This window comes from Mesoplodon mirus (assembly GCF_964341445.2).
Source record: "Mesoplodon mirus genome assembly, chromosome: 12".
NCBI lineage: Eukaryota > Metazoa > Chordata > Mammalia > Artiodactyla > Ziphiidae > Mesoplodon > Mesoplodon mirus.
In genome coordinates, this window is record NC_138988.1 from 84741044 (window position 1) to 84757230 (window position 16187).

The following is a 16187-nucleotide window of genomic DNA, read 5'->3' on the forward strand; positions in this document are numbered from 1 at the left end:
AGTAAAGAATTAACTCACCAAAAAGGAGCATTCACTCTTCTAATGAGTAGCAAACCGACGAGGATGGGATTCGAACCCACGCGTGCAGAGCACAATGGATTAGCAGTCCATCGCCTTAACCACTCGGCCACCTCGTCACATGTGAGTCTTTTTTTATTCAGCTTCTTCCTGGACCGGTGGGGTGGGTAATCCCTGATGCAGGAGGCAGGGTGCAGTTCCTGGCTGTGGCTCTTTCCTAAGCCCCACTAGGGAGGCCGGACTGAGTAACCCCTAACGTCCCCTGCAGCTCTGACAACCTCTGTGATAAAGTGACCATCAAGAATCCTGGGGGCCCAGGTTCGATCCCTGGTGGGGGAAATAAGATCCCACAAGCCGCACGGTGCGGCAAAAAAACAAAAACAAAAAACCTCTTCCACTCGTGAGAGTTTGTGTACTTTTAAATATTTAGTGCAGAATTTTGGAGGTTGAATTGTTCTTTTCTACAAAAATGTTGTTGCCTTTTTCCTCTCTACGAAATCTCTTAGCTCTGTTCTCAGCTTTGCTGGGAGGGACTCCTGTCTCTCACCCCAGTTCACCGAACTTCAAAATATCTTCGATCAGCACGAAACCTTTAGAGGTACTTCATCCGCAATACTGAACGAAACAATACTTGTTCCTCTGAGTATTGTTACACTTTGAGTCATCCGCTACCACTCACACTTACTTTTCAGAGACTCAAAGGCAAGCTCATTTCACACCAGTGACTTCAGAACTGTTCCTAGGGGAAGCCTCGGGCGGGGCTGGATTTCTGCTGTTAACTAAGAGCTTCGGTGAAGTTTGACTTAGACCACTCTCGCTCCAGCAAGAGGGCAGGGAATGTATTTGTTTTGGTCTTAATACACCAGTGTCCGTGTAAGCAAACGATAAGTATTGTTAACAGATTTAATACCAAATCTAAGCCTTAGAATTAAGACTCCTAGAAAGGATATTTTCAATTAATTAAAACTTTTGGTTTAGTAATTGTACTTTTTAAAAAACCATAAGGTTACGATGAGTATTAAATTAGTTAACATCAGTGAAATGCTTAGAAAATTGTCTTGCACGTGGATGGATCTAGAGACTGTCATACAGAGTGAAGTAATTCAGAAAGAGAAAAACAAATATCGTATATTAACGCATATATGTGGAACCTAGAAAAAATAGTACAGATGAACCGGTCTGCAGGGCAGAAATAGAGACACAGATGTAGAGAACAAACGTATGGACACCAAGGGGGGAAAGCGGCGGGGGGTGGGTGGGTGGGTGATGAACTGGGAGATTGGGATTGACATGTATACAGTGATGTGTATAAAATGGATGACTAATAAGAACCTACTGTATAAAAAAATAAATAAAATAAAATTCAAAAATTCAAAAAAAATTGTCCTGCAAATAGTAATTGCTGTGTAAATCATTTGATATTATGGTAGTTGTTTTTATTACTAAGAAAATAAATAATACACTAATAATTAATTACATGAAATTGTGTTCAACACGAAAAGAAAACCCAGTAGGGGGAAAAAACAAAACAAAAAACAAACAAACAAACCCATGTATGGTCGGAATTCCGTGGCGGTCCAGTGGTTAGTACTCGGCACTTTCACTGCCATGGCCAGGGTCCCATCCCGCACGCCTAGGCGCGGCAAAACAAACAAACAAACAAACAAAAAACCCCAAAACACTTATGGTCAATTCACAAAAGGAAACCAAATGGTTAATAAATGTAACTGAGGATGCTCCACCTAACTCATGTAAGGATGTGCCATTTAAAGCAATAATATATCATTCTCCTTCCCCTACTCCCACTTTAGATTTCTGAAATACTGTCCATGCAAGCGTAAATCGGCCCAATCAGACTGAAGGACAATTGCATAAGAACTATTAAAATTTACGAAATTCATATCCTTCCTTTCTTCTTTCTCTCCCTTTCTCCCTCCCTTCCTTCCTTCTTCCTTCCTCCCTTCCTTCCTCCCTCCCTCCCTCCTTCCCTTCCTGAAACCCAATAGTCAACCTACTAGCAGAGAATTATGCTGGAGAAATGCCAGCACTAGTATGAAAAGTATGTATACACACACATTATATATATACAGTGGAGCACTACTTTTTAGTTAAACTATTAAAAACTATCCAATGTCCACCAAATGTAATATTGAGTTAAATAACTTATGATAAAGCAAAACGTTAGAGCAGTATGTGTTCATTAATAAGACTAATACATATCTACATGTAGTAACTTACAAATAAATATTTTCCCACTGTTAAGTTTTTTTTAAAAGGCAAGTTGCAGAACAGTATGTATAGTATTTTTGTTTTAGATAATAGACTGAGAGAGTAGATATTTAATATCAGTGAAGGCCATTTAGCTTTAACCTCAATTTTATGAAGCCCCCACACTTAGACTTTTCATGTTGTCTTCAAAGGAGTATTATGTATGTATGTGTATATCTATACATATATTATATAAACAATTATTTGTTTCTTTTTTGAGTTAACTGAAGGGTCTTAAACATATCTCAATATCTTCAAACCTTATTTGGCATTTCTTTATTTTTATATACTGGTAATGAAGATGACATGAACCTTTTGCAAATTCTGGAAGGCTCCGATTGATATAAAATTAAAATATCTTGAAGGATGTATACAAATTGTAAACAGCTAGTATCAGAAACTTTAAACTTTTCTATGTTAAAACATTTTTCAAGATTTTTTTCTTTACCACAAGTACATGTTATTTAGTAATTTACTTTTTTAAGTAAAGAAAAATTTAAACAAGTTTTTTTTTTAAAGATGGAAGAGTGGTGAACAAAGCCAAATCCTACTCATAAATGGAGATATTAATTAAGAACTGACCACTAGGGACTTCCCTGGTGGTGCAGTGGTTAAGAATCCGCCTGCCAGTGCAGGGGAGATGGGTTCGAGCCCTGGTCCGGGAAGATCCCACATGCCGCAGAGCAACTAAGCCCGTGTGCCACAACTACTGAGGTTGAGCTCTGAGCCTGTGAGCCACAACTAGAGCCCACGTGCCACAACTAGTGAAGCCCACGTGCCTAGAGCCCGTGCTCCCTAACAAGAGAAGCCACCACAATGAGAAGCCCACATACCACAACAAAGAGTAGCCCCCGCTCGCCACAACTAGAGAAAGCTCGCGCGCAGCAACGAAGACACAACGCAACCAAAAATAAATAAATTAATTTAAAAAAAAAAGAAATGACCACTAGATTTAACAACAACAATTTTTACATATGATAAGGTAGAGTGTCATCATAATATCTTTGCAGGTCAAGGTTACACTACTTGTAAGAGGTCTGATTCCACAGACTACTTCAGCACAGCACAATGAAAGCATCCTTTTCATTGTGTTCTATAGCGTAGTGATTGTAATAGCTGTTTTTGTACCTCAAGCTCCTTCCTGGGCTTTCCTCCTACCAAAGCTTCATAATCTCACGTCTTACTTCTCACCAAACTACAGAGGATTAGAGCTTTATATCCCCACATTTTCTCAGAGGGATTTGGATTCACTTTCCATTTCCACAGGTAGAGCATACAATTTCCAGAAAAAGATATTTGACTACAAACCTCTCTGAAGCAGAGTCTGAGCAGAATTCCCATTTGGTGCCCTGCATTAGCCCCTTTCTCTAATAACCTGCTTATCCTCTTGATTCTTCAGCTCTGAGGACCTTCAGATCTCATTGTCTTCTGTGCCTGTTATTCTATTTTTTCTCTCCTTCCCTACATGTACAGATGGAGCCAAATCACTGAGTGAACACCATGTTCAGGATTTGAAAATTTTACCCAAATTGCAATGGGAACATATTGGAGCTTAAAAGTAGAGGAAGAATGTGATCTGTTTAATATTTTTGAAAGATCATTCTGGATGCTCTGGAGAAAACAGGTTGAATAGATTTGAGCAGATCCATTGGGCAGCCATGGCAGCAGTCAGCATGAAAGATGGTTGGTGGCTTGGGCTAAAAGAATGACTACAGGAATGGAGAGAGGTAGATGAATCCAAGATATATTTTGGAGATAAAATCGTCGGGACTTGACGATGATTTGGATACACACTGTGAGGGACAGGTAGGGTGACTAACTACTTCTGGATTCTGGAACTTTTTTGTTTCAGCACTGCAAGCCGTGCCTCTCTGGGAGCCCCCTCAGTCCCAAGCAAACCCAAACATCTGGTAACAAGGAAGGACAAAGGATGATTCTCATGCTTCTGACTTGAGTGATGGAGCAAATGGAGAAAGTGTTTATTGAAATTGGGAGGATTGGGGGAGTAACAGGTATTGTGGGAATGACAATTTAGCTTTTGTATGTTAAGACTGGACATAACCTCATTAAGCCAGATGTCTGAAGTAGAATATTTTTTCCTTCATATTAGAGTCAGCTGATGAATTTTGATTTTTAAAAGACTGTAAAAAAAATCAGATTTATATCCATAATGAGTAACTTCTTTCCTCTTTCAAGATTTTAACTACAAATGGTAAAGATTCTGGAATTTTTTCTTTCTTGCTATGAAACTAATTCACAGGAAATTATTTGGTGATTCCTTGGTTTATTTCCCATTTTTAAATGATTCTATTCTTTCCTTTATCCATTTATTTAAAGATTTTTTTGATATGGACAATTTTTTTTAAGCCTTTATTGAATCTTTGTTACAATATTGCTTCTGTTTTATGTTTTGGGTTTTGGCCATGAGGCCTGTGGGATCTTAGCTAACAGGCCAGGGATCAAACCTGCAACCCCTACATTGGAAGGTGAAGTCTTAATCACTGGACTACCAGGGAAGCCCTGTCCATTTATTTAAATACTTCAAGGTGAAATTGTAAGATTAATTTATTCAAAAGAAAAGGGAAGCCTCCAAACAAACAAAAAATTCCTCCAAAAGAAAAAAAACCCTAAAAAAGAAGAAGAGAAAAAACTTTTAAGAAAACCTCCAATCTTGCAAAAGCGTTGACAGCCAATTTGTTTGAATCCACATTAATTGGAATAAAAATAATTGATTAGTTGATGTCTTCTTAGCAAAAGTGAAATTCTTAGCAAAGGTGAAAGACTTAAGGTCAGTCTTGAAAACTGAAGATCCTAAGTGCAAACTTCTATAAAGAGAGTGTGTTTTGACTAAGACAATGTCTTAGGTTAAAAATAAGGAGAAATATAAAACCTAAGGAAAGGAGACTTTTAGGAGACAATTGCAAGGCATTCAAGTAGAGCTGAGAAGTAGGGGAAGATACCCCACACTGCCAAGAACATGAATATTTAGGTGGCTCGGTTCTTAAACACTGTTGCTGATTAAGTGCAAATTAATAAGGATAAGATCAATATTTAACACTGACCCTTAGAAGGAAAATTATTTTGCTGACCATGTAAAGCAAAACTCACCCCACCAACTTTGTGCAATGGAATTGTTCTCTTGAGCCTTTAAGTTCATTCTAAGAAAATTAACACACTGATCAAAATAAAATAGGACAAAACAAAGGAATCTGAAGAAGCCATTTCCCCCCTGCTAGCCATCCCCATTAAATAAGAAGGGCATATATTTAGAAATTCTATCTCTCTTACATATTGAAGTCCTTATGGATAAAATTATATGATGCCTGGATTTTCTTTAAAATACAGGAGAAAAAGGTCGGGAAATATAAATAAATAAATGAATAAATAAATAAATTATATATACATATATATATAGGGAGAGAGACTGGCAAAAATATTGCTAATTCTTGTAGTTGGGTGATGAATACATTAGGCTATGTCATATCATTTTCTTTACTTTGTGTATTTAAATGTACATACTAAAAGTTATAATATGTTTAACTTCACTTTATTGCATAATTATGCCCGATGTCATGGTCCCTGCAAGGAAGAATTAATGCAGTGATCAGGGAGAGTACAAGTAAATAAGCAAAGACATATATAACTGCTGACAAGAAAAGGTGAGGGAGGGGTTATTACCTTATTTGTCGGAAACTCCTTACCGAGAACCTAAAGGCATGCAGGTAAAACTGCAAAATTGAAGAGCGTCGCCGTCCACGGGTTGACAGCTGCATGAGAAGTGCTCACCCGCCCGCAGGCCGCAAACCTTTCCACTCGACGGTGAAGACCCCTCGCCAGCAACGACCCCGCGCTCGAAGCTTTAGCTTTTACTTTATTCCCTGGAAAGCGCAGAAGGTTGTGGAGCACAAGCTGGTGGCGATGCTGCTAAACCGGACATGCTCCTTGTCGGGGGAGGTGGGGACCTCTCTGGAGGTTTACAAAATTCCTGGTTTCTGTCTTCTAAAGTCTTTCATAGCTGGGTAATAATAATAATAATAATAATAATAATAATGGCAAACTCCTACACAGAGCCTACTTTGCCTAGCACACTCCTAAGTGCTTTACACGCATTAATAAAGGGAATCCCATAGGAGATGCAAACTATTATATATAGAATGGGTAAAAAACAAGGTCCTACTGTATAACATAAGGAACTATATTCAATACCCTGTGATAAACCATAATGGAAAAAAGTGTGTATATGTGTGTGTGTGTGTGTGTGTGTGTGTGTAGCTGAATCACTTTGCTGTACAGCAGAAATTAACACAACATTGTAAATCAACTATACTTCAATAAAATAAATTTTTAAATATTTAAGGCAATCCCAGCATCGTCCTGGTAAGGTGGGTGCCTGCCGAGGGCCTCACGCAGAGTTGCCGGGATGCGGTTTAAACGGGGCAGTCCGTCTCCATAGCCCATTCTGTTAACTACCACGCAGTATTTCAAACGCGAAAATGGCAAATTATTTTCCCCTAAAATTCAATGGAGACGCGATCGTGTTTGATTGAGTGGTTTGTTTTAGGCTTGAGAGGGAAGGGAGAAGGGGAAACCAGTGGTGTCAAAAGTCTTAAAGAGAAGCAGAACACTGGGAAAACCAGAAGCCATTCTTAGGACTTAATTTGCCAAATAACAAACCAAAAGCCGGGAGACAAAATCTGCTCAGTGCGGAGGTGAAAGCTTCCCTCGATTTTTCTGGAGATTTTTGAAGGATATTGCTCTGGGCTTCAGTTCTCTAGACGGAGAAAGCTGTGATTGTAACTAGCTCTATAACGCGCTCCGCTTGGCTCTTCTTGCCCTGGTCACAATACCCACTTCTGTTCAAATCAGTTGCCCAGAGCTGAACCTTTCCCATCTGAAGGAGAATCTTAGCTAATATTTCAAAACTGCGCCTCCTTGCATCCTGAAGGGAACTGGGGACCAGGTACTGACCACCCTCTCCGAGAAGTATGTGTCCCCAGGAGCACGGAGAAGAAAAGTCAAGGAGGGTAACGTGAATTGCAGGGAATTTCGGAGGCGGTGACGTGATTGCAGCCTTTCTCGCTCCCGCTGGGATATGCACTTGAGTTTCTGAAATCATTCTAGGTTGTGAAATCCCAGGAAAGTAGCCCGATCCTTCCCTTTGGCTGTATCCCTCCCGTTCTTTCTGTAGGTATAGAGGATCTTGGAATTTCGAAATAGTCAAAGCTGGGAGAGAGGGGACGATAGGGTGGATAATGACCAGGAAAAGGATCCAACAATTTCCCGTGTTAACATCTGGATCCTAGCAGGGCCATAATTTTCGTCCACCCAACTAGCTTTCGGAGGTTCCCAAGACCACAGACCTTTCTTTCAAATTGCCCTCCTTCCCTGTTTCCAGGAGACCAGATATAGGGAAAATCTGGTGGGGAGCGTGGCTGACTTTTCCTCTTACCCGGGAATGCTAATGAGCTGGATGCAGGAAGAGCTTCGTGGAAATTTGTCCAGTGCAGGAGCACTCCCTGGGTATTGCTTGGACGTTGAGATTAAGACCCCTATCTTTCTGCCAAGTGAGACCTTCTCTGTAGTTGAAGGAATTGCTTTGCCAGAGTCTCTGATGAATCAGTGCTCACTTGTTTTTTTAATTTAAGTATACTTGACATACAATATTATGTAAGTTACAGGTGTACAATATAGTGATTCAAAAATTTTAAAGGTTATACTCCATTTATAGTTATTATAGAATATTGGCCATATTCCCTGTGTTGTACAATATATCACTGTAACTTCTTTTTTACATGATAGTTTGTACCTCTTATTCTTATCCCTACATTACCCCTCCTCCCTTCACTCTCCCCACTGGTAACCACTAGTTTGTTCTATCTGTGTTCCTTTTGTTATATTCACTAGTTTATATTTAGATTCCACATATAGGTGATATACAGTGTCTTTCTCTGATTTATTTCACTTAGCATAATACCCTTCCAAGTCCATCTATATTGCTGCAAGTGGCATTATTTCATTGTTTTTTATGGCTGAATAATACTCCATTGTATATATATACCACATCTTCTTTATCCATTCATTTGTTGATGGATACTTAGGTTGCTTCCATATCTTGGCAATTGTAAATAATGCAGCTATGAACACTGGGGTGCATGGTATCCTTTCGATTTAGTGTTTTAGTTTTTTTCAGGTATATATGCAGGAGTGGAATTGCTGGGTCATATGGTAGGCTTACTTTCCCCCAGTCTCTGATGAATCAATACTACTCAGTTGTTTTCTTCCCTACACTTATTTTTTTAATGGATATTTCTCATTTTTAAAAGAAATTACAAACATTCCTGAAATTCTACCTTTAACATCACTTTTAAGAGAATACAAAGCTCTCATGTTCCTAGAGTTAAAGAATAGAGTCCCAAAAAAACCTCTTTCCATTTTCTGGAAGTGACTAGTTGTCACTGAGGGTCTTCAGAATCCCTTACAAGATTTTACTGTCTGTGGGTAAGGCTGTGCCTTATAAAGGACTTGTTTTGGTTGATAACCCAGTGCTGAAGGCTGGGAACCAATATTTTCACTGAGATAAGAATCCCTTATAAGAAGTTACTTTAAACTTTGACACTGTGCCATACAATCCAGAGCAATCTACAGATTCAGTGCAATCCCTATCAAAATTCCAATGGTATTTTTCACAGAAATAGGACAAACAATTCTAAAATTCATATGGAACCACAAAAGACGCCAAATAGTGAAAGTAATGTTGAGAAAGGAGAATGAAGCTGGAAGCAACACACGTCCTGATTTCAAACTATATTACAAAACTATAATAATCAAAACAGTATGGTACAGGCTTACAACAGATACACAGATCAATGGGATAGAACAGAGTTCAAAAATAAACCCATGCATATATGATCAATTAATTTACAACAAAGGATCCAAGAATATACAAGGAGAAAGACAGTCCCTTCAATAAATAGTGTTAAGGAAACTGGACTACCACATGCAAAAGAATGAAACTGGGCCACTATCTTACACCATACACAAAAATTAAGTCAAAATGGATTTAAGACCTGAAACCATAAGACTCCTGGAAAAAACATAGGGGGTAGTCTCCTTGATCCTGGTCTTGGTGATCATTTTTTGGATTTGATACCAAAAGCAGAGGCAACAAATGTAAAAGAAAAAAAAGTGAGGCTACATCAAATTAAAAAGCTTCTGGGGCCTCCCTGGTGGCGCAGTGGTTGAGAGTCCGCCTGCCGATGCAGGGGATACGGGTTCGTGCCCTGGTCTGGGAGGATCCCATATGCCGCGGAGCGGCTGGGCCCGTGAGCCATGGCCGCTGGGCCTGCGCGTCCGGAGCCTGTGCTCCGCAACGGGGGAGGCCACAGCAGTGAGAGGCCCGCATACCGCAAAAAAAAAAAAAAAAAAAAAAAAGCTTCTGCACAGCAAAAGAAACCATCAACAAAATGAAAAGGCAACCTACCTGCCAAATGGGAGAAAATATCTGCAAAATCACTTATCTGAATAGGGGGTTAACGTCCAAGACGTATAAACAACTTATACAACTCAAAAGGAAAAAAAAAAAAGAAAAAGATTAAAAAATGGGCAGAGGATCTGCATAAACGTTTTTCCAAAGAAGACACAGCTGGTCAATAGGTACATGAAAAGGAGCTCTATGTCACCAATCATCAAGGAAATGCAAATTAAAACCACAAGGAGATATTACCTCACACCTGTTAGAATGGCAATTATCAAAAAGACAAGAAATAAGTGTTGGTAAGGATGTGGCAAAAAGGGAATGCTTGTACACTGTTGGTGGGAATGTAAATAGGTGCAGCCATTATGGAAAACAGTATTGAGATTCCTCAAAAAATAGAACATGATCTGGCAATTCCATTCCTTGCTATTTATCCAAAGGGAACAAAAACACGAACTCAGAAAGATATCTGCACCAGCCCGCAATGCTCCTCCTGCCCGTTCACTGCATTATTTACAATAGCCAGCACATGAAAGCAACCTAAGTGTCCATCAATAGATGAATGGATAAAGAAAATGTGTGTGTGTGCATATAGTTCAGCCATAAAAAAGAAAATATTGCCATTTGCAACAACTTGAGGACATTATGATGAGTGAAATAAGTCAGACAGAGAAAGACAAATACCATACGATCTCACTTATATGTGGAATCTAAAACAAGAACAAACCAAACTCACAGATACAGAGAATAGATTGGTGGTTGCCAGAGTTGGGAGAGAGGGTAGGGGTGAAATGGGTGAAGGGTGTCAAAAGGTACAATCCTCCAGTTATAGATGTCATGGGGATGTAATGTACAGCATGGTGACTATAGTTAATACTGTACTGTATATTTGAAAGTTGCTAAGAGAGTAGATCTTAAGTGTTCTCATCGAAAGAAAAAAAATTAACTGTATGTGTTGATGGATATTAAGTAGACTTATTGTGGTGATTCACAGTATATACAAATATTGTTTTGTTGTAGATCTGAAGCTAATATAATGTCAATTACATCTCAAAAAAGTGTTGGACTTGTGGCGATTCACACTTGAATTGGGTTTTAAGGACTAACTAACATTTAATAACTTTTGATGCTCCCGTATTTGCCATTTCTTTTAAGAAAACATTGTATTTATATGGATAGGCTGGAACCTGGAGATAGTTAAATATCACTGGCCTGTAAGAGAAATGACACTTCTATTCACCATGGAAGTGAAAGGTAAAAACTATAGAGACAATGGGAAACATTCTCTGTGACCAGGAAAGTTTCAAGTCTTATATTCAGAGGATCAGAGGCAGTAGAGCAGAAAAGAAAAGCGAAAGAATGACAAATTAGCAGACTAGATAGCCTAAGGGAGACTTAAATTCACCAAAATTTTTTACCATAGCTGGGCCAGAGTTTCTTTCTATTGACAGGGAATTATGTTGCCCTATAAATACTGTAACTCTAGTAGAAGTCAGAAGCAGTCACAAAAATGAGGAAATATTCTTCCAGTACTTGAAAACTATCATCAGCTTCAGCAAAGTCCCTCACTACATTGACTGAGGGAGATAGGCAGTGCTGAAGCTGAAAGAGGTTTCAGTTGTATAAATATACTTTGTAGGAGATGGAAAATGCTGGAATGAAAGGCTTGCTTTCCCCTCTTCTCTTTTGCCCTCTGTTGTGAGCTCAAGGAGCTGTGTTCACAATCAAAATGTATGCTCTGTGCTTTAGCCATGATGGCCACACTAGATTTTGATGTACTGGGGGCCCAAACCTCTATGATCTCCGTATCACTTAGAATATAACATGTCCTTTTTCACCAGGAAATGCTAGTTCTGGGGGTGGGGATCAGGAAGGGTCTGCAGGCCACCCACTTATGGTCAAGAGGCTTGGTTAGGTAGCCAAGGTGGGAGGGAAACAGAGACAACTCATCTCACACATTTTAAGCTCTTGGATAGTCCTATGACCTCAACTGGTACTAAGAGAAGCAATTTCAACAATAGACTAGGCTAAGGCTAGTTAGAAATCAGAATGATGTGAAAAAGCAAAACATAAAAACTCATGAATTCAGTATAAAATATATTTTTTACAGCTGCCCTTGTGTACCTTTTCATTGTATTAAATGACACTTCACTGCATTTAACAAAGGTAATCACAGGTAAATTTCTTGTTGATGTTTACTTTTCCAAAATCCCAACTTTTCCAGCATTTATTGACCTTTAAACAACTCTTCAATGTGTTCTGACGTTCTTTAAATAAGGAAGTTCAACAAACATTTTATCTCACTTAAAAAAAATGTGGGGCTTCCCTGGTAGCGCAGTGGTTGAGAGTCCACCTGCCGATGCAGGGGACACGGGTTCATGCCCCGGTCTGGGAAGATCCCACATGCCACGGAGCGGCTGGGCCCGTGTAGCCATGGCCGCTGAGCCTGCGCGTCCGGAGCCTGTGCTCCGCAACGGGAGAGGCCACAACAGTGAGAGGCCCGCGTACTGCAAAAAAAAGAAAAAAAAAATGTGAATTCTACTTGAAGTTGTCACCAAACACCTTGGCAAGGAGTCATTTTAGTGGATTCTCTGGTGCTTAATCAGAACTGAGCTTCTACTGAAGGCTTCACCTCCTTCACCACTGCTGGGGCTTAGTAGGATGTGGTCTCTCTGATGTTGGATCAGCATTGCTCTCTGCTTGCATGCCTTCCCACACTATTTACATGTACAGGATTTTTCCTCGGAGTGGACTCTCTTATGTTTATTGAGATTTGACTTACAGCTGAAGGCTCGCCCACATTCAGAACATTTGAAAGGTTTCTCTACTGTGTGGATTTTGAGATGATGACTAAGACCTGTCTTCTGACTGAAGGCTTTGCCACACTCTTTACATTGATAAGGCTTCTCCTCGTTGTGAATCCCCTGATGTTCAATAAGATGCTCTCCCCTTGTAAAGGCCTTGCCACACTCAGGACATTGGTAGGTCTTATCCCCAGTGTGGATTCTTTTGTGGTTTCTCAGGCCAGTTAACTGCGTAAAGGTCTTCCCACATACATCACACGTATATTTTCTTGGTTTAGGAGGGCTTCCGTGCTTCCCTCCTAACTTGTGTTTGTTGAGGCCCGAGTGTTGACTGAAGGCTTCACCGCACTCATCACATTTATAGGGCTTCTCTCCAGTGTGACTTCTCTGATGTATGACCAGGGTTGAGTTCACTCTGAAGGTTTTTCCACAGTCGGCACATTCATAGGGTTTTTCCCCTGAGTGAATTCTGTGATGTATTATAAGTTCTGAGCTCCGGCTAAAGGCTCGTCCACATACAGGACATTCAAAAGGTTTCTCTCCAGTGTGGATTCTCCGGTGTTGGTTAAGTCCTGCATACTGAGCGAAGGCTTTTCCACATACTTTACATTCATAGAGTTTTTCTTTACTGTGAATTCGCTGATGCTCAGTAAGATGTGAACGCTGCCTGAAGGTTTTCCCACATTCATTACATTCATAAGCCTTCTCTTTGTTGTGGAATTGCCTATGTTCAGTGAGGTCTGCACTATGGCAGAAGGTTTTCCCACAGTATATACATTCAAAAGGTTTTTTTCCAGTGTGGAGGCTTTGATGCTTTGTAAGAACTGATCTCTGACTAAAAAATTTGCCACATTTATTACATTGATGGGGCTTTTCTCCAGTGTGGATTTTGAGATGTTGGGAGAGGCCTGCTTTCTGACTGAAGCCTTTGCCACACTTTTTACACTGATAAGGTTTTCCCTTGCTTTGAAGCCCCTGATGCTGGGTAAGTTCTCCACGTCTGATGAAGGCCTTTCCATATTCTGTACTGGAATATGGTTTCTTCCCAATGTGGATCCTCCTATGCATCTGAAGGCCTCTTATCCAAGTGAAGGTTTTCCTACATTCATCACATTCATATGTTTTTTCACCTGTGGCATCCCCATCCTGCAACTCCAAACTTCCACTAGGCTCACTGTCTCCTCTGTATGTGGCATGCTGACACACAGTTTCATCATGTCCATCAGACCCCTCCCTACACCATAATGTTTCTTCATAACGTTCCTGCTTCACTTCTAATGTCAGGTTCTCAGTCCTCACACCACCATCTGAAACAACACATCATATAACTTGAGGAGAAAAGGTAACTCAAAATTAAGAGACAGACAGGTAGGAGGGTTAATCTTTATTTTAGATTTAACAGAGGATTTTATATCTTTTCTTTATTTAGTGTCAGGGGTTCAGAGAAACAGGTCAGCCAAGTAGAAGGAATGGGAGTAATACAGGTGTGGGAGTGAGAAAGAATAAAGCATGGCCAAGCTACCAATAGAGTACGGTAAAATTGATAGGATGTCACTTCTGTGATTACCTAAGACTGTAAGTTCCACCTACTATGAGATTTTCTCTATTGACACTCTCCCTTGCTGGTTTGCTGGCTTTGATGAAGAAAGCCACCATATGAAGAAGCCCATGTGGCAAGGAACTGAAGGTGGGTTCTGGTCAGTAGCCAGCAAGGAAATGAGGCCCTCTGTCTGTGTGAGTGACTGACAGAGAACTGAGTCCTGCCAACATCCATGTGAGGGTGGAAGTGGATCCTTCCTCAGTCACAACTCAGATGAGATCCCATCTTTGGCATTTTGACTGCAACCTTGTGAGAGACCCAGAAGTAGGGCCCAGGTAAGCCATACCCAGACTCTTGACCCATAGAAACTATGAGACAATAAACGTGTGTCGTTTAACTGCTAGGTTTGTGGTAATTCATTAAGCAGCAGTTGATAACTAATGTACCACTACTACAAAAATACAAAGCTTCCTAACTATAAGAACTACTACAATTAAAAAAAGAGGAGGGAAAACAAACCACACACTGAAAATCATATGCATGTGTATGTATATCCATACATACATGAACACACACAGATAAGTATTTATGCATATGTGTATATACATGTTTATACTTATTATCAATAAACACAAATGGCTTAATTTATCTATTAAAAGAAAAAAATTAGGGAATTCCCTGGCGGTTCAGTGGCTAGGACTTGGTGCTTTCACTACCCGGGTTTGATCCCTGGTTGGGGAACTGAGATCCTGCAAGCAGCACAGTGTGGCCAGAAAAAAAAAAAAAAAAAGAAAAAGAAAAGGAAAAAAATTAGATTTGGTCACAGAGCAAAACCCAACTCTATTATATATACAAGAAACACATCTAAAATAAAATGATAGAGAAAAGTTATGAATAAAGGATGAACAAGAGAAAATTAAGCAAATGCAAATAAAAGAAAGAAGGCATCATGATCTCAGTTTCAGAAAAAAGGAGAGATTCAGGCCAAAAGCATGAAATTAGACAAAGAAGAGAACTTTATAATGCTAAATATACAATTTACAGTGACAATGGAACAGATATGTCTAATTATGCAGAAAATAACAGAGGAGCAACTTTCCTAGAGCAGAAATTATAGATGACATAAAGAGACAAAACAAATAACAGACTTTAATCATCCTTTCTCTGTCTAAAAAAACACCAAATGGGCAAAAAAATAAAGATACGGAAGATTTACAAAATGAAATCAACAAAATTAAATCTTATGGATAAATATGTATATCAAGCTCTGTATCCTGAAAATAGAACATCTTTTCAGATGTGTAGTGACCTTCAATGAAAACTATTTTTTGGGTCATAGGAAAACCATAATAAAGTCCAAAAGGTGTAAACAACACAAACATTCTCTGATTACAATGGAATAAATCTAAAATTAATAACAAAATCAGAAAATAAGCCCTTCCATCTGAAAATTTTAAAACTTCCAATTATTGGTTCAAAGGCAAAATACAAGCATACATTTCCGATTTTCTAGAAAATAACAAAAACACTATATTTCAAAACATTTGGGATTCATAAAAACCTGTGTTCAATAAAATATCTGTAGCATCAAATATTTATATTAGTAACAGATATATAGATCAATCCAGCTCAAAAGTTAAAAACTAAAAAGGACAACTAATTAACTAATTAACCAAGATAACTTGCTCATTTAGGAACTGGCTTTTCTCCCTTCTGTGTCTCATTCCCCTCCCTTAGGCTTCCTGGGAACAACTCTGATACAAATTACTACAATGTAAAATAAATAAATTTAAAAAAAAGTGAGAACATAAGGAAGGAATTAACAAAAATAAATGCAGAAACAAAATACAATATAGAAAAATAATGGAATATTGTAGTGGTAGAACAAAATTGAATACGCCATTGTGAACTCATATTTTTTAGAAAAAAAAAGTGTACTTCTAGCTCTACCCATAAAATGTGTTAGAAGTATTGTTACCCTAGTGGTAAAGAACTCCCCTAGCACCCAGATTTTATACATCAGTAGCATTCTCCATTAAGAAGAATCAAGGCTCCTTTAGAAAGGGTTGATACCAAATCTGGG

The 16187-nt window shown here is 39.1% G+C and overlaps 1 protein-coding gene across 1 annotated transcript in view; it reads right to left on the minus strand.

Moving 5' to 3' along the window:
• LOC309813167 (uncharacterized protein) overlaps nucleotides 1-16187 on the minus strand; it is a 56024-nt gene that overhangs the window by 36344 nt on the left and 3493 nt on the right. The window contains exons 4-6 of the mRNA XM_082637747.1: nucleotides 12479-13871; nucleotides 8766-8857; nucleotides 6073-6164 (exon numbers count right to left, since the gene is read on the minus strand). Of these exons, the coding sequence (XP_082493873.1) occupies nucleotides 6073-6164; nucleotides 8766-8857; nucleotides 12479-13871 (1577 nt within the window). The remainder of the gene's footprint in view (nucleotides 1-6072; nucleotides 6165-8765; nucleotides 8858-12478; nucleotides 13872-16187) is intronic.